Here is a 21,303-nt window from a genome sequence, read left to right on the forward strand (position 1 = left end):
GGGGGACAGAGGGCCTACCTGCCCCTGTCTGCTGCCCCTCTGGAGCCTGCCAGTCACAGGCCAGCAACACCAGCAGGGAGCCAGTAGCTGGTGCATCTCAGCCTGCTCTCAGTTGCCTGCTTCCTCCTGCTGGTGTGGGGACAGGAGATCTGCATTCTGTGGGAAGCCAGGTAGCTACTAAGGTCAGTGGCACTGTACATTTGCCTAATGCTATCTTTTGGGAGTGTGCACCAGCATTTTGTCACCATTTTACATGCTTTCCCAGTCCCTGTACAAGGTGGGGCATTGGGGGAGTCTTTCATGGGAATGACTTTGATCTCGTCGGTATGGTGACTTCTGTTATACAGGTTCATCTGGAGAATTGGGCCTTGGGGCCAGCAGGGGGCTCTGTCCACAGCATCTCCTGTTCCTTAAGAGACTAATGACCCAGAGGGGTGGGCCAGGAATGCTCTCAATGGGGGAGCCCTGTCCTATTTCTGACTTGGTGATCCGAAGGCCTCAGGGGGGCCTTGAGGAGACTTGAGGAAGGAGGGCCCAGAGCTGTGGTCTCCTGAGGGCTTTGAGACTGTATGTCCTTGGAACCCAGGAAACCTCACAAAGCTGCCCTGTGGTGGGCAGCACTGTTGCTGGGCAGGGAAAATTGTTTTGCGCCTCCCTGAGTGCAGGGCAGTCTTGCCTAGTGGGAATCACATGGAGCAAGGAGTCCTGCCTGCCTCTGTGACCTCAGGCAAATCACCGAATCTTTCAGGCCCTCAGTATAATTGGAAGGTGAACTGTGTGACCTGTCCCTCCCAGCTCTGACATCCTATTGTGCTCTGCTTGCCAAGCCCTTTCATGGGAATGACTTTGATCTCTTCGGTGTCATTATGGCCTTGGCTGTTGCATGCTGCCCCTATGAGCCTCTCTTTGCGAGGAGCCTCTGAGCGTGACTGTGGGAGAAAACAGAAGCTGGGCCCACCTGCCTGGGAGCCAGGGTGGTGGGAGGCTCAGGGAACCTGTGAGTCAGAGATTCAGTCAGGCAGGACGTAAGCCAACTGGGCTGTTTCATGATGTGAGTCTGTTGCTTATTGTAACTCCTATTGTGTGTTAAGCTCTCACCCTGTGCTTTTCATACATGAGCTCATATAATCCTCATGTCCTGAGGAAGTGGTGCTATTACTATCCCCACTTTATAGTTGTGGGAAGCAAGGCTCAAAGTTATACATCTCGAAGGTGGCAGTTAGGGATTGGCACCAGGTCTATCTGTTCCAAAGCCCATGGCTGTAACTACTGTGCTGTCGGCCTCCCTCAGGGCAAGTTCTTCATCAAGCAGATAAAAAGTCAGAGTAAAGAGGCTGAGACGAATGATCATTTTGTCAGTGTTCATTACCACTGGCATATGAGCTGAGCTGAGTGGGTTTGAATGTGTTTCCTGTCAGTGACAGAATGACTGAGGCTTCATCTATCCTTTTCTGAAAGGCTAGGCAGTGTGTTCCAGCTTCTGCATGCTAAAGCGCTCGAGTTCTCACAGGCAGAGTGTCTGCGGAGGAAGAACTCTTGAAAGGACCGAGGGTGGGATCAGTTTGGGGAAGAGTCTCATGCTGCCACTAGCAGCACTCTATCTGATTCTTGCATTGGGTAGCAGACTCATGTCAAGACCTCTCCTGGATGTCATCTGGGCTCCCCAAAGAAAACTCCCAATTTATCATCTAAGAAAGAAATGTAGCCCAGCTGGCATTACTCAGGAACCTGGAGGTCGTAGGTTCAGTTCCTGGTCAGGGCACATGCCTGGGTTGCGGGCTTGATCTCCAGTAGGGATGTGCAGGAGGCGGCCAATCAGTGATGTTCTTCTCTCATCCATGTTTCTATCTCTCTACCCCTCTCTCTCAATAAAACACATATATTTTTAAAAAAAGAAATAATAAAACTATGATACATCTATGTTTTAAAAAAAAGAAATGTAGCTTACTTATCACCTTTTCTTCCCTCTTCTCATTGCAGATGGAGGACACCAGGCTTTCTGCCTTAGAGGAGCTACCTCAGACTACAACTGCTCCCAGAGCCACAGCCCTTTGCTCAGGACATGATGCTGATACCGAAGATGACCCATCCCCCGTGGAGTCACCGCGGGTGCTGGCGCTCAGCCAACAGCCTCACCTCTCAGGTTTCCCTTTCTCGTCAAAGTGGAGGGCCATGGTGAGCCCAGGTGCCACTGCTCCGTTTTCCAGCTGCAGTGTCTCTGCCTCATCCCCTGGCAGCAGTTCCCAAGGACACCAAGAGAAGGCAGAGCCTCAAAGTTGCTCCCTTGCCAAGGTCTCCTCCTCCTTGGAGCTGGTTGGCCCCCAGTCGGCCCCCTCCATGGTGGGACCAGGGCCTCAGCTCCAGTGGTCTCCACAGCCTGTGTCCTCTGGGGGTGATGCTCCTGGGTTGCGCAGGAGGCATCTATCCTTCCAAGCCGAGTACTGGGCCTGCGTACTGCCAGATTCCCTGCCGCCTTCCCCTGACCGCCACTCCCCCCTGTGGAACCCGAATAAAGAGTATGAAGAGCTGCTGGACTATACTTACCCACTTAGGCCCAGGCCTCGGCTCCCAAGGCATCTTGAAAGCCACATGCTGGCTGACCCTGTCCTGCAGGATTCAGGTGTAGACCTGGATAGTTTTTCTGTCTCCCCAGCAAGCACTCTAAAGTCACCCACTAATGTCTCCCACAGTTGCCCACCAGCGGATGCCAGTGCCCTGCCATTCTCTGGGCCCAGAGAGCCAAGCTTTAAACGGTGGCACTCGGGAGTACCCCAGGAGCAGGGCAGCGTGGGGCTGGCATCTTGTAGCCAGCTCACATCTACTCCCAGGGCTGCAGGCAGCAAGGACACTATTTGGGAAAGGAGAGAGCCAGCCCTGAGGGGTGTGAAGGACTGGCGGACCGTGAGCACGCACCTTGAGGTGGGCCCTCCCCAACTGAGGACATGGGATAGAGGATGGCCTTCATCCGGGCCAGAAAGAGAGAAGGGGGCTGGCCAAGGTTTCCAGCGCCCTGCCTGCATGGAGTCTGGATGGAAACCAGAAGAGGACTTGGAAAGTGACGACGAGTATCTTGCCCTGCCCACTCGGCTGACACAGGTTTCTAGCTTGGTTTCGTATCTAGGTTCTGTTCCTACTTTGGTGACCCTGCCCACTGGAGCTGCTGAAGGGCAGAGCTCCCCGGATGTGTCGAACAGTGATGGGCCCACTTCCTTCCCATCGGATTCCAGCCAAAGCCAGCTTCCCTCCGGGGCTGTCCCCAGAGGGCCTGGGGGGCTTGAGGAGCAGAACCACTGTTTGTTCCGCTCCTTTCTCCATGCAAGAGACTCTGCAGGGGACGGCAGTCTGGTGAGCAGCCAGGCACTGGGGGCCTCCTGTGGACCTCTGAGAACACGCTCCTCCTTGCCAGTTATTTTGGACCGGCAGACATTCTCGGACCCAGACCGTAAAGGGCAGCCTCCCAGGAGAGGACGAGAGCCGGGAAAAGAATCACTCATGCACTGTGTGAAGGTAAACATTAAGAGGCTTGTGTAAAGGTGTCCCATTTCTTCCCCCTGCCCACTGATTTAATAACAAAACTTAGTAACATTGATCACACTTCATGTGCCAGGCACTGTATTGTACCTTATCCTATTTAATCCTCACAACTCGCTACCCAGTAAGGACTGTTGTTCTCATTTTTCAGAGAAAATGGCAGCGAAGGGTTAAGCAACCTGCCCACTTACAGTTAACAAGGGCTGGAGCCTGAGATCTTGACTCCTACCCCAAGCTGCTTCCCAAGGCTCTTGACCTTGAAGATCAAGAGGTGCTCTGCACAAGTGCTCTCTTGACTGCAGGCCTTCTCGGAGCTTCAACTTAATAAAGTGGTGTAACTGCAGAGTTAGGGGCTATTAGATATACCGTTTCCTCAACTGCTTAGCCACTGAACCTCTCATGGACCACCCAAGAATATCTGGAGATATAATGAATATTACAGGGAACAGGGATGTCAGCGTCAGGCTGATCTGAATTTGAATCATGGCACTGCTGTCTTTGGAATTCAGCTCAATCTCTTGAGTTTGCTTTTCGAAAATGTGATGTGACACTTCAGGGTGTTGTGTGGATTAAATGAAATAATTCGTGTTGAGGGAGGGTGGGATTTGCATAGTCCTGATACAGGTATGTTCAGAAATTACGTACACTGGGAGAGCCCCAGGTGAGCACGTGGATACCCACATCTGCACCGCAGCAGGGTGGCCAGCCAGAGGGCCGTGTACCCATGAGATGGCTCCTAGAACTGGAGTTGTGCAATAACCTGCTCAAGATGTCCCACGTGATTTCATCTGAACTGTAAAGCAGGTAGGAGAAATGTTAGCATGTATTCTCCTTTGTGATAAAAGATAAATGATGAGGTAAAGTGCTTGGCTCACAGCCTCCCCAGGGCGAGTAGCTGGCAGGATTTTAGGGGCCCTACTCCCTGAGCAGCGTGGAAGCAGTTCGGGCGTGCAGTCAGTTGTCAGCCGGACATTCAGGTGAGTCATGACCAGTCATTTATGTCCACAGTTTTCCCAGGAACAGTCCGATAGTTAGTGGTGCTGAGCCAGGAACTGGTTTCTGTGGCAGGCATACCTCTTCTGTGCTGTTTCCCATCCCTGCCCTCACCTCTGTTCTGTTCCCATGCAGGGCTGGCTTTTCTGAGTCTGTCCTTTTTGTGTCATATCAGGCTGAGGGGAGACAGAACCAAGGTGGGCTATTCCTGTTGCCCTGGCAGAGGTCTGGAGTCATGGTGTGCGGACAGGCAGGGGAGGACAAGAGACCAAAGCCTCAAGTGAAGGAATGCTCTGGGCTGGTGCACAGTCCACTTCAGAATCCCCTGGATATTTTTAGCCTTTTGAAAATGTAAACAGCATGTGTCTTTTATTTGTCCACACAGACATTTTGCTGTCAGCTAGACGAGCTGATCCACTGGCTGTATAACATAGCAGATGTTACCGACCACTGGACTCCACCAAAGTCCAGCCTTACGGGTCTCAAGTCTTCTCTGCAGCTTTACCGGGTAATACTCATGAGAGGGGGCTAAGTCACTTGATTACAAAGTAAAAGCTTAAATAGCATGCTCTGTGTGTTGTGGCTCAGTTGACTTTTACCTGAAAACTAATCATAGGTCCTTTTCAAATTCTTAATGCCAAAAAACTAAAATATATCAGTTATTTCCTAAGCCAAATAGAGTTTGGAGAAAATGCATTTATCCTCAATCAAAAATACTTAAGAGTGATTTCCAGTGTAATTTTCCAAATATCTCAGGGATTGAGAAGCATACATCTGTACTATTATGGAGTCTCTAGGCACATATGGCTATTCAAAATTAAAAATCCAAATTTCTCAGTTGCAATAGCCACATTCCGAGGGTTCAGTCAGAATTCATCTAGGAGCTGCAGTGCAGGTAAAACGTTTCCATCACCACAGATCTTTTGGACAGCACTGACTGATACTTAAGTGTTTAAGCTGAACTTGTACGGACTCCAGAACATACCCAGGGCATTTTGATGGTATTTATACAAAGATACAGCTCTATTTGCATCTCAGTGTTTTGTTTTGGGGAGTTTTGCCTCTCTCTAAAAAAACTGAGGTTTTAATTTTAAAAATCTCTTTAATGGTGGTTTTGAGTACAACTCTGAATCAAAATATTTAGCTGAGTTTGTGCCTGCTGTTCTGGCATAATTATCAATAGGCTCCCCTTCATCCCCAGTGTTCTAAATTGGATGATAAATTGTACAGTTACCCGAAACATAACATTAACCTTGACTGACCTACCCATGACTTCTGGCATGTCTGGTTGGCCAAGTCTTTATAACCTCTAATGAAGGAGCAGGGGTGTTTGTGGTCTCAGCCTGATGCTAGTCTATAAAGGGTTTTTCTGGGACAGTTCTTTGCATTTCTCCCACATAATAACCTGACCGACAGCCTTCAGCAAAAGAGGTGGTGATTTCCTGAGCCAGGGCCACACCAGCCTGGGCTGAGCCTAGAGCTCCCACCACACCCAGGCAGGATGGAGGGCCTTTGTTTTCCAGCTTGGGGCCAAGTAAAATTTAAGGGAGGAGTCTCATCTGGGTGGGCCAGCTGCTCCACATTAGTGGGAATGCTATTTCCTGCTATGTAGAGAGTTCCTTGCCTAGAATACACTAAGCAAAGCTGAGTCTGAGGGTCCTCCATGTGCTGGGCCCACCTCTCAGAGGCCCAAGGGCAATATCATTGTGGGAAGAGGGAACTATCCTTGTTAGACTTACCTGGGTGGCCTTTCCAGCATGCCTCAGCCCCACCCCCATCAGAGTAGGTGCCAAGTGAAACAACTCCATTCCCTCTATTGTGTCCCTCAGTCAGTCCAGTGCATCAACTTCCAGGCCAACCAGAGCAACATTCTTGCTTTGGGGTAGAGCTGAGATCTGAGCTGGGAGTTATTCCTGCAGGTCAGTGAAGCCTAGCCCTTGTGTCACACACAGAACTGAGACCACTCCGTCAACCTCTTCCCCATGTACAAGCTACTCTGACCCATGTTACCTACCTAATATAAGCATGAGTGTGGGTATCTATACTGATAAAAGGGTAATATGCTAATTAGACAGGATAGACAAAGCTGGGGGCATGGCCGGCCTGCAAACCATCCGTGGCCCCTCACCCAGGCCGACCCCGCCCCCTAGCAGGGACCACACCCCATCCCGATCTAGGGCCCCGTTCAGGGCAGGCCAGCCAGCTCCCACCCATGCACCAGGCCTCTATCCTATATAATAAAAGGGTAATATGCAAATTGACCCTAAAGGTAGAACGACTGCTGGACCAGTCACTGTGAGGCACACTGACCACCTCTTGGTTGTTTTTCCCGGCCGGCAGGCTCTGATTGCCTGATGGCCACCCATGGCAGGGGTGGGGCCGGCAAGCAGGCGGGAACAGCTGACCTCTCGGTCCCTTCCCCCGGCTGTCAGGCACTGATCACCCGATGGCGAACCGGGGATGGGTGGCAGCAGGGGACAAGGCCAGCTGCAGGCAGCTGGGGACGATGGCCCTGATCGCAGGCCAGGCCTAGGGACTGTACCCGTGCACCAATTTCGTGCGCCGGGCCTCTAGTGTATTCAAATATTTTATCTGTACTCTTATCTCACATACTTTGTCTTAATAGCAGTGGGTTTGTGGCTGCATATAGACTATTGAGAATACTAAAGAATAAAATAATAAGTATAGATATTAGGGCTGAAGACAGGAATATAGTAAATCCAGGAGGAAAATTATAACCAGAATGTGAAACACATTCTGCACCCTATACTAAAAGTGGTCATGGATTTGACTCTTACACCTAGGGGCTAAAGGTGCATCAAAAACAATCGAAGACAAGGCCGAGGTACCTGTGAGGGAGAAACAGATGAGCTCCTTTGGAGACTCGGCTTCCTTGATGCCTTCCCAAGGCCTAAAGTCCACACAGAACAGGACGTTAAGGGAGGATATGGGAGGCAGCAGTCCCTATATCCTCCCTATATCCCCCTGTGGTCACGTTAACAGCATCTCTTATGGCTCTTACTTGCCAGTTCCATTAGAATAGAGGACTTTTTAAGAATCCCATTGCCTATGAATATAAAGAAAACCTACCCTATGAGGTGTGGCACAAGAAGGAAGCTCTGACTCCACGCTGTTGCTAAGCCAGGCTCCACCAAGGGGGAAAACTCTCTTGTCAAACTTTCAACAGGAAAAAAATATTGCCTCTGTATTTACCTTGGGCTCTAAAGAGGTGGTTCAACTTTACACTGTTTACTTGGAGAGTCCTGAAGATCAGTGGGTTTACATTACAGGTTAGAGGGAAATCAAGCTACCCTACAAGGGATCATAAGTGAGAGTAACAAAGCTTTTTTTTTCTTTTTTCTGATATACTTTAAGCAATTTAAGAAAGACATAGATGAACACCAGTCCCTGGCGGAGAATGTCTTACAGGAAGGGGAGATTCTTCTTCAGTGCCTGTTGGATAACACCCCAGGTGAGATGCTTGAGGCTTTGAATTTAGCCAGCCTGTCAGCAGCAGTCCAGGGCCCCACATACTCACTGGTAAGGAGCCGGTAGTGCCGAAGCCCCTCCCACATGCACCCATTGCCTTGGATTCCCATGACTGCCAGCCCCTCACATCATCACTGTCCCCGCAACGACACCATGTGGCAGGCAGTCACAGAGGTAAGCCGAGAAGTCGTGTCAGGCTTGTAAGAGCAACACTCTTGCTTCTGCTTTCATCTTTTCCTGGTGTCCTGGGTGGGAATGCTGGTTTTAATCCAGCTGTCCTTGGTTTTTGGCTAGGGTGTTCACAATGGGGAGCCCTTAGGGCTTCCTCTCTCCTTTCCCAGTGCAGGCGAAACCCCTCTGGTTATCTGCTTTCAGGAAGAATTTCTTTCAGGATTCAAGAGCAGTCAGTCTATTCTGAGGGAATAGACTGAAGAAGTGGACTGAGAGAGGGGACAGGGCGGACAGTGGTGCACAAACTAAGCTCAAGCCTGTTTTGTAGGGTGGATTTCCAAGATAGGAAAATGTGAAAATCACAAACAAGAGTACAGTAAAGCATTCGTGGTACAAAGATTTATGATGGTGTTACCTTTGCTGGAGGTGGATGTGATATGGAGGATGAGGTAGGAGAATGCTAGCTTAAAGCAATGAAGTGATGGGTCCCTAAAAGCAGCCCATAGTTTCCTATGAGACTCAACATCCAAGTGCTAAAAAGCCATCTGTATTGTGCCTCAGATTTGGAGATGGTGTTTATGCTAGAAGCAAACAGTATAAGCAAAGCTGGGCAGGACCTGCGGGCTTGAGAGGCATTGAGGCTGCCCTTTCCTGACCGGAAGTAGTGGGCAGGTGCATATTACGAGGTGGTATAGCACAGTTTCTCTCAACCTCAGCACTACCAATATTTTGGGCCACATACTTCTTTGAGAGTGGTGTCCTGTGCATGGTAAGCTGTTGAGCAGCATTTCTGTCCTCTACCCATTAGATGCCAATAGCACCCCTCTCCAGTTATGACAACTAACGTATCTCCAGCATTGCCAAATGTCCCCTGGAAAGAAAAATCACCAGGGTTGAGAACTGAAGGAGCCATGGAGACACTGCAGGGATTTCCAAAGGGTAGTGCTTATCCAGTGACATGAGACCTTTACAATCCCCAGCCCTTGGGAGGCAGTTGTTTTGGCTCTTCTGGTGTTCTCTTGTACTATTTGGGGCAGAAATTAAGTATGCCAAGCTCCTTTGCTACCTGTAATCACACCAGTACTTGACTGAACACTGTGTGCCAGACACTGCTGAAACAGTTCACTTTTTTTCCATTTAATCACAGCCCTGTGAGATGGATACTATTACTACTGTCATCTCAGTGGAGTAATGGGTTTGCCTTGGTCACACAAGGAATGGCAGCCTGGCTCCAGCCCCTACTAGTATATGCTGGCTCCTATGCTGTTGTCAGTGTGTGGAGGTGCAGGCAGGGGCCTGAGCAGGAAGGGAAGGAGCTCAATACCAGGAAACCCTTCCCAGAGACCACATGTAACAATGGGCCTCTTAAAGGCCACAGGTTCTTTGACCTTCATTTAAAAAACAATTCAGAAAACTTCTCAGTGCTTAATTTGTAATAAAAATATCCCACTTTGCCTTTCTCTCAAAGGAGTCTAGAGGTATTTACTGTCAAAATAAGAGGCTTTAGGGGTTTCTGTAGTATTCAGGCTCTGTGTATCTGGGCTCTTTCAGATTGACACAATGCCCCTCCCCATCCTGTTTGGCACACCCAGGAACCTGACTGCTCTGTGGAAATCACAAGTTCCCCTTGATATTCACAGAGTTTTTCCAACTAGGTGTTCTCCAGAGCAGTGGTCGCCAACCGGTGGTCCGTGAGGTCTGAAAGGTTGGTGACCGCTGCTCCAGGGCACACGGTAAGAGTTCAAGCACAGACACTCCTCCCAGCCTCTGCCACAGCATAACCTTGGGGAGGAGAAACCAGATGAACTCCCCTTTAAAATGTCCCGATCTCAGCCTCCTGCCAAAGGCCTCTCCACAGAAATCTGGCAGGTTTTCATTACAGTCCTATCTCAACAAACTCTTTATTACACTGGATCAAATGGCTGGAACCTATTGGCATCAAGCTGAAACAGGCCACTATAAAATCTATAATAATAAAAGCATAATATGCTAATTAAACCGGACATCCTTCCAGACGAAGCCGGGGCTGCAAGGGAAGCCCGGGTCCCAACTACCAGAGGGAAGCTGGTGCCGGCAGCTGGGGGGGAGTGGGGGGGGGGGGGGGGGCGGAAGGCCTACTCTTGCACGAATTTCGTGCATCGGGCCTCTAGTTAAAACATAAGATCTCACTGGGAAATATTTCATTCCTATTCACAGCTTTCCTTTTACTTGACTTGAACCAAACACTCTAACATTCTAAAATAGAAGTTTAACCCTTTGCACTCGCTTGCCTTTTTCTCGATTCCTTTATTCTACTCGGGATTTAATTTTTTAAATACCCCAGATTTTACAAAGTGCGGCAGTAGAATAAAAAATGAGTTTCTTTTCATACAAACTTATTTATTTGGATTTTTTTATATTTCAAATTATTGTTGCTGCTACCGATGCTAACCGTGTCGAGTCACACTCGACATCCGAGTGCAAAAGGTTAAAAATATAAAGGTCCCCTGAACTCCACTGATAGCACACAGGAGACTGGGCAAAGGTCTGGTGGACGTGGAGGGGAGAGCCCATCCCAGGTGCCCTCACAGGTGAGCTGTACTGTGCACCCTGGCTGCGTTCCTCTGCCAGGCCTTGCCCTCACAGCTCTCATGAGTTGTCAGGACAGCACTTTGCCCTGATGACTGTGCACTGATAGGGCTCCCTTGGGGCTGATCTCAACACAGCCAGCCTGTACTTCTGCCCATCCGTCAGCATCCTCTGCAGATACACAGCTTCCCCTTTCCCTTCCACTGCTGGCAGAAGTTGCAGCTGAGGCAGGAAACTAGGAAGAGTGTTAACACAGTTGATAAAAGCACAGGAAACTAGAGCAGCCTTTCTGTTTTAACAAAGGAAATGTAGTTTTTAAGAAAAAAACAAGCTTGCTATATGGGATGCACTCTGAACCCAGCCCATCCCCTTCTCAAATGAACACTTGGTGTGGAGGGAATATTGGCCTTACTATCCTTTTTTAATATATCTTTTTATTGATTTCAGAGGTGAAGGGAGGGAAAGAGAAACATCAATGATGAGAGAGAATCATTGATCGGCTGCCTCCTTGCACACCCTACACTGGGAATTGAGCCTGCAACCCGGGCATGTGCCATTGAACCATGACGTTCATCAACGCTCAACCACCGAGAAATGCCGGCCTGACTAACTATCTTGTCTTTGCCTGCTTTTAGGTATTTTCTTTTGAAATCTATTCTAGAACTCAAAAAGGGGTTCACAGGGATCCCCAAATGTTACCAGACTACCCGAGCACAAGCTAAATGACAGTCCCCAGCCAACAGAAGCTAATAGGACCTGGTAGTAAGACCAGGAGCCCTAATCCTGGCTTTTTTCATTTAAGCCTTTGCTCCACATGATGTGGGTGTGCCCTGAGTCTTATCTCTCAAAGTCAGATAATACCAGTCACCACAGAACCATGTCTGCTTTTTTATGAATTATGTAATTCCAAAGTAGAGCCAAAGAAATTCTTGCCTCACTTTAATCATAAATTAAAAGATCCACCAGTGCAATAGTATTTCCTGGAGAGTCACTGTTAAGAGTGGACATTCTGAAACTATTGTGTAAAATGCTATACCCTTGTATGTTCTTTTGAAAATAACTTGCATGATTTTTTTGGCCTAATTATTTTGTTAGTGTTAAAGGATGTCCTCAGGAGGATCTCAAAGCAGCCCAGCGAGCTGGAGAGCCACGCAGATCACCTGTATGACACAATCTTAGCTTCTGTGGACATGCTGGCTGGTTGCACCCTCATCCCTGAAGACACACCAGTGGCACACAGTAGTGCTGATGTGACTGGGATGAGCCTGGTAAGTAGAATAACCCAAGAGAACGTCCCTCCTCAGACCCCAGTGCTGGATTAGGGTACAGAGCTCCTGCTCTGACATTTGCTTGTTTCTTAGAAACTTGAGCCAAGAGCTATTAAAACAAATAAGATGTTTCCCTGGCCAGTGTAGCTTAGTTGGTTGGAGCGTCCTCCCATATACCAAAAGATGGTGGATTCAATTCCCAGTCAGGGCACATACCCAGGTTGCAGGTTCATTCCCAATTGAGGCACGTGCAGGAGGCAACTAACTGATGCATCTCTCTCACATTCTCTCCCTTCTTCTAAAAAATTTCAATGGAAACATGTCCTTGGGTGAGGCTAAAAAAAAGAGGAAAAAAAAATTTTTAAATGAGATGCTAGGAGAGGAGATGCTACCATTGCCAGGAAGAAGCGAGGGCGGGCCGGCGGGGGTGGGGGGGTCTTCCTGTGAGGACAGAGGCTCACTGCTGTGTTTTACATTACTGTTTCACCCATGCTGCCTGCTGAGGAGTAGGATGCCATGCTCCCATTTCTATGGCAGTCCCTTCACCAGCACCCAAAGGCAACAGCAGCAAAACTTATCTATACCTACTTGCTCTTCTCACCCAACTCATTTTATACTCTTTCTACAAGCAACTACTGACGGCACTCAGTGCCTATAGACCCTGTTACTGATAACTCCCCACACCTCCCTTTCCCACAAAAGGCTAGGAGGGGATAGATGGGGGTAACATGCCTGGAAACTTAATAGTACAACTTTCTTCTGATCTCTAGAAAGGTCCAACTGAATGATAGGAGAGGCGGGCTGAGAGAGTGTAGGGAGTTGTTACCCACTTTGGGACAACTGGACCATACTATCTCTGAAATTGCCTCTCCAATCAAAATGTGGTGCCTAACTCAGATTTTCCAGATTAGATCTGACAAAATAAGGTAAAGGATAAAATCCAGGTATGTCGAGCAAGGAGTCCATGTATTTGTATCAGAAATTGAGCAAGTCGTTTTGGTTCTAAAATGTTTGTTGTATTTCCCCCTCTGCAGCATTCTGCCTGTAATAAATGCTTCTCTTTCTCTTTCAGGCATCTTCTCAGGCAGAGATGTAATCTGTCTCCCAAAACCTGGCTGGTGGGAAACTTTCAGGAAGAAAGTAAGAGCCATTTAACACTGATAATCAAAGGGGAAACTTAAACCTAATGTACTAGCTTTAAAATGCCTTTCTCTTCCCTGAGATAAGGGGCTATTGAATTACTATTTTTATTTAAAACGAGTACTTCCAAACTAAGGTGTTCCTTTGGTGCTTCTCTGCAAAGAGCATGTGGCTTTGCAGTCTTTTGATAAAATAATGTTAATAGTCTTATAGGTCTTTCTTCCCCTCTGCCCAGTTAAAAAGAGCAGACAGAGCTCTTAAACTAGTCCATGCACTGAGATCATTTAAAGAAGGCTGGTATGAGAAATAAGGTACCAAATACTCAGTACTCTCAGGCATACAAGATTGGTTGGTTGGTCAGGAACTTGGGTCTTTTCATAAAATTAAGCTTAGGTTTGTAAGTCCCACTTAGAAGACTTTAGAAGAGACTTTAATTGCACTCGGATGTCGAGTGTGACACAGTTAGCATTAGAATAAAGGAATCGAGAAAAAAGCAAGCGAGTGCAAAGGGTTAACTCTCCAAATTCATAGAAAATTCCTCTACAAATTACTTTGGGGGTTAGACCTTTTGTCATCTTCAGGGCGTAGGGCTCCATCTGCCTCCCTAACAAAAATCTTAAAGGACAGTGTGTTGGGGACATTGGGAATTGCCATTGAGCTTCAGCAAGGCTATGGACTAATGAGCCATCTTAAGGATACCTCTAGGAGGATGCTCCCCTCCATTCCTACTCTCCTGTGGAAGAGTAGTCCAAGGTCAGGGAAGGGAAGGGTATGGATAGGATCATACATACAGCCTCGTTAACTACAGAAACTAAGGCCGTAAATAGTGAAGGGGAAAAAAAGGAATTTTTTTGTTGCTTGGGAGTTGACGTGTAAGTACCTTGATAGAATTAAATCTACAGATCAACCATTTAAAACATCGATTCTGTAGCTTTTAAAGCAAAGTAATCATCCATTACCGGTAACCACAGATAATGCAAAAACAAAACCAGTTAGTTTCTATTGGGCTATGAATTAACATGGAATGAAGAAAGTACATTTCCCCCCATATAATTTTAGCATTATAGTGGGCTAAGATTTAAGCAAAGGGTTCTTCATACTTAAATATATGAGCTAAGCACTTAAAGATCTTTTTTCAAACTCCTTCCAGATTCTCATTTGAGGAAGGTGCTTTAAAAAGGAAGATCTTTTAAGTTTGTAAAGAATGAACAAGTCATTTTTAATCAAAAGATGATGATGATAGAACAATTACTCTCACAAGCAAACTTCTGATACCCCTCAGAACAAAACATTTAGTACCAAATTACTTTCTTTAAAAGGAATTTAGGACTTTAGTTTTGGGGGCTGAGCCACATAACATTCAACACCATCTCACCCACATCCATATGAACTAAAGTCCTATTATAAATGTAACTTTTTCTGCTTTAAAATTTCAGACTGCATAGTCACTGGGAAATTATATAAAATTTCAATACTAGCTATATAAAATTCAGTATTTCAAGTGCCTGCTGCTACTATGGTATGATTTACCGTAATGTTTAGTTTAAGGGCATGATCAGAATTAAACCGTGTATGAAGATTCTGCCTGTATTATGATTCTCCATATTAAATCTTGATTCCGTACATAAATTTTAATAGCCTAGAACTGGTTAAAAAGGCACATATGTCTAATAGCCTCTGTTTTTATATTGTTATATGTCACCTTCCCTTTGATGTGGCTATAAAATGGCATATGCCTTTACTTTCCACTGAGTATGTTACAGGGTAGCCATTAGGAGTTCAACCCAGATATTTACTAGTACTATTTGATAGGCATGAAAATAAGTCTATAGGTCAGAAAAAAAAATTGAAAATGACAACCCTCTAGAAACAAACTGGCTAGAGTTACAGTAATTGAAGGCTGCATATGCCATTCTATTCCGACTCAACCTAATAATTGTAATGATAGAAATCTTCAGGGTACTTTATTTCAAAGTACTGTTTCCCAAGAAAGTACTACTTTACCTAGAGATGAACTCAAGGTTTTTATTCATCTCCTTTGAAATAAAGTGTGACAGAAGGGTGCTCATTCTAGACCTAGCTGAGAATGCCACTGAGTAGTATCAACACAGTGGCTAATTACATCTTCAGCAGTGCTATAAAAAATTGAAGACCTCCCTTAAAATTGAAGCTGAAATTGTTTCAGCCTAGGAGGATGCCAGCAACATTTCCATGAGCCAACATGGCTGGGTTACAGTTCAAGTGGCCTGGCTGGCCAGTGCACAGTGGTACACATTAGTCTTAAGGACAATAGTGGCCTATGGTGGCATAAGTGTGATTATGAAATCCCAAATTTACCTCTAGGAAAATTTCCTAGTCCTTTAAATTAGTAAAAGTTAATTCCACAGGGAGGTGGCAGTACTAAGAACTGTATTGCTAGTTTCAAGACATAGGTTCTTGTTGCAGCTCAATGGCTGAGCTCATCTGCAAATCAAATACAATGTCAACAACACAGGGCTGTTTTGAAGCTTAAATGGGAACATAAAGAAGGGTTGATGTAAAAATATGCTGCAATGGCAACGTGTATGCTAAAGGAAATTTCAATCCAAGGTCAAAGAATAGGAAGTTACTGCTTAGACCAAAATAGCTGTCATTCTCCAAGGATTTCCCAGAGACTGCACTGTTTAGATTTAGCTTACTCTTACATAAGCTAATTCATGGTAGTCACTTACAGTTTATAGTTCAACAAGTGACTAGATAAAAGCCCATAGTAGCTTGAAATGTGTGTACTTGAAAAAGGGGGTAGGAATGGGACTTTTTTTTTCAAGACTGCATTTATTGGCATACTCATAAAAGCAAACAATGGAGCATGCTGAAACATCTTGCTTAGGTACACTCCGCTCCAGTCTTGACTGTCATGGGGGAAAGAACACTAAAATTTTCAAAACTAAGTGTGTAAATATGCTTACATCTTAAAATAAATTCATATAATGTTTTTGCCAACTCACCAAGAATAAGCTGACAGTTTGAACAACTTGCTGTATAAAACTGAAGTGCATGGCGTCACACTAACATTTGTATCTTTTATCTACTTTAGAAGATAGTTTCTGAATTATTTCCCCCTTTATACCATATTGTAAAGCAAAAATACCTTTTGAAGCATTTTTTTAAAAAATCTTCACCCAAATAACAATTTGATAATTTGAGTTCAGATGCCTTATGTGAGGATGAATAGATCCAACAAGCACATCTATAATACAAAGTAAAACTATGATTTTATTGTGAAATTCTCATAGAAGGAAAATTAAGTGGAATATTCTGTCCATTTCATTTTACAATAATCTTACCACTTATTTTTGTACCATGTATTTCAATTGCCTGTTTAGTGAAAATAAAAATAAAAACCTTTAGTTTTTGGCTTGTTTTTAATTTAAATTTTATCATTGAATTCAAGATCCCACCATAAAATGTGTTGCCAACAACCACATCCCAAGCCCCTAAGTAAAGAATATTTTGGTGGCTACCTTCAACCCCCAGGAAAACAGCCTTTGATTTCTATTACCTTAAAATGCCAGTGTTAGCAAAAGACTGTTTCCCACAATAAAAAACAAACCCTAGAATCTTTAAGGTCCTATTTAACAAAATTCTCACATGTGCAAAATCCCACGGAAATAAATATATTTCTCTCACTTATTCCCATCTAACGTTCATGTTTTCAGTTAATTTTTAGGGAAATAATTTCTAAAATTAGGGCAATCAAATAGTAAAATTTTCCTTCTTTCTACTTTTTAATGCTTTACCTCTCCTCCAACCTAAGTTACACAGTTGTGGAGGATAAAATAGTTGGCATCTGACCCCGAGCATGGAAGAAATATTAGCACATGTGTTGGTCTGATCATTTGCCAATTAAGGAAAGGTGATGCTTTCCACCTTTACCACATAAAAAAACTAAAGTATTGATTAATGAAGCCATTTCAGATGGTTTTAGAGAAGGATCAGAGATAACAGGCTATATAGCATAAACTTGTTTTCCATACAATTTAATCTCCCTGAACCACTAAGCTTGGCTAAAATCCTACCCAGCAGAAAGCTTCCCTAGGTCATTTATTAGGTGTATTATCTGGAAAGCATAATGGATGCTGCTCTAAGGTAGGTCTACAATGCCCTTGTTGCACACACAAATGGATGTTTTAGGAATAATGCAAGGCTCTCTTTCCCTTTAACCATAAGAATTAAAACAATACTTATCACCATTCGGTTGGATATTACTTCCAATAAGTACAATATTTATTAAACATATCTTCAGTTGTTTTGTTACATAGTGTGCAACAAATTACAATATTCTGCAGCCACAAATTATATGCAGAGTATGAAGAAACTATTAATCAGATAGTGTAATCTTTCCGTTTATAACTCTACAAGGAAGAACTAGCAAATCAGATCTTACATATAACATCTCACTAAACTTTATGCATGGAAAGTGACAGACACTGGTTGTGCTGTTTGATACAAAATGGCTGAACTTCATCTTCAGAAGACTAAACCTGACATCTAAACATGCCAATATAAACATCAAAACAAAATATATTCTAACCAACCACGGGAAACAGTCTGGTATCAGGAAAGCAACAAGGATTACACACATTATTTTATAAACCAGCACACAAAGGTTTAAAACAGTTCTGAAAATGAAGTTAGCTGTCTTGAGTCAAGGGAATAAAAAAAAAGTCAGTATTGACCATGTACAATCTCTGACCTTTGTGGAGACGGTAAGAATCTGTTGTAGTGCAGCTACATACAGTACAATTCAGGCAATTTTGTTTTTTCACTTGGGTTCAGATTGCAAATTCATTGCTGTGAGAAAAAGACGGAGGCAAATTTTAGCAGCAACCTCCACCTGACTGCTTGACCGGAGTGCTCTGAATTTTAACATTGGACTTCTCTGCACCACCAGCTGTTGCTCCAGGACCCATCCGCTTTTTAATCTCAGCTGCCATTGTCATGAAAGACTGTTCTACATTCGTTGCATTCTTAGCACTGGTTTCCAAAAATGGAATTCCAAGGGAATCAGCAAATTCCTAAGAGAATAATAAAGCATAATTAACATTGAAAAAATCTTTTTCTTTTTTTAAATATATTTTATTGATTTTTTACAGAGAGGAAGGGAGAGGGATAGAAAGTTAGAAACATCGATGAGAGAGAAACATCGATCAGCTGCCTCCTGCACACCCCCCACTGGGGATGTGCCCACAACCAAGGTACATGCTCTTGACCAGAATCGAACCTGGGACCTTTCAGTCCACAGGCCGATGCTCTATCCACTGAGCCAAACCAGTCAGGGCTGAAAAAATCTTTTTCACTTTTAGTGCATTTCTGTCTAAAATGAGCAGTGAGGAAAGACTGTAAGTTCACTGAATCCAAACAGACACCATTAAAAAAATTGTTATTTTAAAGTATTCTAGTGCCATTTTAAAAGCAAAAGGTGGTTGTGATCATTGTATGACTCATAATTCAAATTCAATTTGAAAATCAACTCTAAACATACCTTTGCTGTTGTGTAGTCTACTACTTTCTTTGTGGTCAGATCACATTTGTTCCCTACCAACAACTTGTTGACGTTTTCACTGGCATAACGATCTATTTCCTGCAGCCACTGTTTAACATTATTGAAGGACTCCTAAGAAGACAGACATTTTTAAGGATGATAATATAGCTCTATTCTATATAACAACTGTTCTAATGAAGCAAGAGATAAAAGAGGTGTTTTCTTAACCTAAGAAGAGTTAATGAAGCAACTCTAGCTATAAGATAATTACTATAGTGCTGGTTAAGAAGTAAACTGATAATATTACAATGACTATCCATACCTAAATAAATTAGAATTTGAAGGCTTGAGGATAAAAATACCTTATTTGACAGAGAAATACAGCTCAGCATCAAACTATAGCTCAAGCAAATTTGATAAATTTAAATTGAAATTTGATTATTTTGACTTATGAATAGATAGCTTAAGTGTTACTACTAGAGACACAAAAAAATTAAATAAATGGGTCCAAAGATGCTTATTTGTTTTTTTACCACAATCATATTGAGAAAATTTTTATTTTTAAGTATTTCATGGTAATGACATGAGATTTGAAATTAGCGCTATTTTCTCCTGTTGTATCACCTAATACTTCTCAAGGCATTGAATCTAAAGTCTTATGATTCCAGTTATCTCTTAATTAGCTATATCATAGTTGAAGTGACATTTAACATTTGCTATAAGAAAAATAAGTTCTAAACTTTTATCTTTTATTCTTTGATAGAAAAAAAAACTTGAAATTTTCTAATTTTCTGTCAACAATTCGTATGGTCTTTGGACTACATTCTTTACGCTATCCCTGTACCTCCACCACCACCTCTCAAAAGCTTATCTTCAGATATTCTTTGTCCTCCTAAAATCTTCCTCTAGCTCAACCTCCACAGGCAGACTCATAATCTTGTTTTTGACAATTCTGACAAGTCTATTAGGCATATTCGTTAATATTTAACACCAAAAAAAAATGGTATAAGCCAAATAACCTACAGCTCCCTATAAACTCTTTGTCAAAACGATCAGTTTTTCAGTTGATAATAAATATAACCAGAGTCCCTGAAAGCAAATGTAAAACCAAATACTAAACATTCTCTTAAGGAAAATAATATGACATTTTGGCTGACCAATTCATTAGGTGCCCAAATAATGTTTAGTTTTTGTCCATATAAATAAAATGGATAGCTATTTATCAAATAGTAACTTCCTACTTGGTCACTGTAACACAATTTCCTCCTGGAACTTACCTGATCTGTCACATCATACACAACTATGATGCCATGGGCTCCTCTGTAATAACTGGAGGTGATTGTTCGAAATCTTTCTTGGCCTGCTGTGTCCCACTATTATAAAATAATCAAGAAATCCAAACAATTCCATTAAGATAGAGTTGGGGAAAGGGGCAGGAGGAGGGGGAACAGTTTAGTTTACATGTGTACAGAAATGACCAGGATTTGATATGGAAACATTAGCCCTCAGTGCTCACACTACTAAATACATAACTGCTAAATACCTGAAGGTCCAGAAAAGTAGTGCCTACAATTTAGCTTATGGTTATGCTACCAATATTACACCAGCTCTTTGAGATTAAGAACTATGTCATACTTTTCATACTCCCTACCATTCTTAGAACTGTGCAAGACAATCGGAATGACTGCATCAACAGGCTGACTTGATTAGGAAGGCTACTGCCCTTACACCCCTTTAACCCTCACACATAAGACAATATCATTTGCTAGCATGTTTTAGCATCATGGAATGCACTGAAAGGATCTAATTAAGGTAAATCCCAGTCAAGAGAGCACTTTAACCATCTCTGGAAAGTATTATCTTAATCCTAGGGAAAACAATGTAAAGAAGATGATTCAAAATACTTTCATAAAATTCATTTTAAAAGCAATTTTCCACACTTCACCATTTAGACTTAAACACCAAAAACACTCACTTAAATTACTATATTAAAATTCTGGGTTTAATAAAAAACTGAAAGGAAACTCAATTGTTAGATTTTAAAAGCCTTGGTATTAACAAGGACAATGAGAATTTTGTTTAAATTGCTCTTAGACAATGGCCTCTTTAAAAATTTGTATAATTAGAATAGCTACCTACCCCACTGGTAAAAGGTAACACCTATGATACTGGTAAAAAGTAATATCTTGATTAATGGAGAAATAACAGAATAGTTACTGTAAAAGTAAATGGATTTGAAGTCTAAGACAAGTGAAGATCAAGATGCAATAGCCTTTATAGGGAGGGGATTAGAAAGTTCTGGAGTCTGTGAACTTGGCATTGATCCTCTCCAATGTTTTAAATGGCAAAATTTAAAAAAACAAAACTGCTTCAGGAGCACTCAGTGAAATCACTGTCTTTTCCAGCGGACAAAGAGCTGTTAAATTCAAATTGGGGGGAAATTTTAATACAGACGGGATACTAGATAATACTGAGGCTTCAGTGTCAGTTTTGCTAGATGTGATAATGTTTACATAGGAAAATAGAGATGCATACCAACCTATACTTGGAGTAAAATATAATGCCTGTAATTTAACATACTCCAGGGGAAAAGTTAATGAATCAAATAAAGTTAACATC

At 43.5% G+C, this 21,303-nt stretch overlaps 2 protein-coding genes across 2 annotated transcripts in view; one reads left to right on the forward strand and one right to left on the reverse strand.

Moving 5' to 3' along the window:
- The first annotated feature begins 48 nt into the window (after positions 1-48).
- On the forward strand, positions 49-16,299 carry CEP68 (centrosomal protein 68). Its single transcript, XM_079792414.1, has 6 exons — positions 49-182; positions 1,981-3,507; positions 4,910-5,032; positions 7,900-7,996; positions 11,848-12,020; positions 13,093-16,299. The coding sequence occupies exons 2-6, from the start codon at positions 1,981-1,983 to the stop codon at positions 13,114-13,116; spliced, it is 1,944 nt and encodes a 647-aa protein (XP_079648540.1). The 5' UTR covers positions 49-182; the 3' UTR covers positions 13,117-16,299.
- Positions 16,300-17,397: 1,098 nt separating this feature from the next.
- The window catches only part of RAB1A (RAB1A, member RAS oncogene family), a 37,153-nt gene continuing 33,247 nt past the window's right edge, over positions 17,398-21,303 (reverse strand). The window contains exons 4-6 of the mRNA XM_079792415.1: positions 19,962-20,057; positions 18,685-18,816; positions 17,398-18,217 (exon numbers count right to left, since the gene is read on the reverse strand). Of these exons, the coding sequence (XP_079648541.1) occupies positions 18,020-18,217; positions 18,685-18,816; positions 19,962-20,057 (426 nt within the window). The 3' untranslated portion in view covers positions 17,398-18,019. The remainder of the gene's footprint in view (positions 18,218-18,684; positions 18,817-19,961; positions 20,058-21,303) is intronic.

This window comes from Cnephaeus nilssonii (assembly GCF_951640355.1).
Source record: "Cnephaeus nilssonii genome assembly, chromosome: 15".
Classification (NCBI taxonomy): domain Eukaryota; kingdom Metazoa; phylum Chordata; class Mammalia; order Chiroptera; family Vespertilionidae; genus Cnephaeus; species Cnephaeus nilssonii.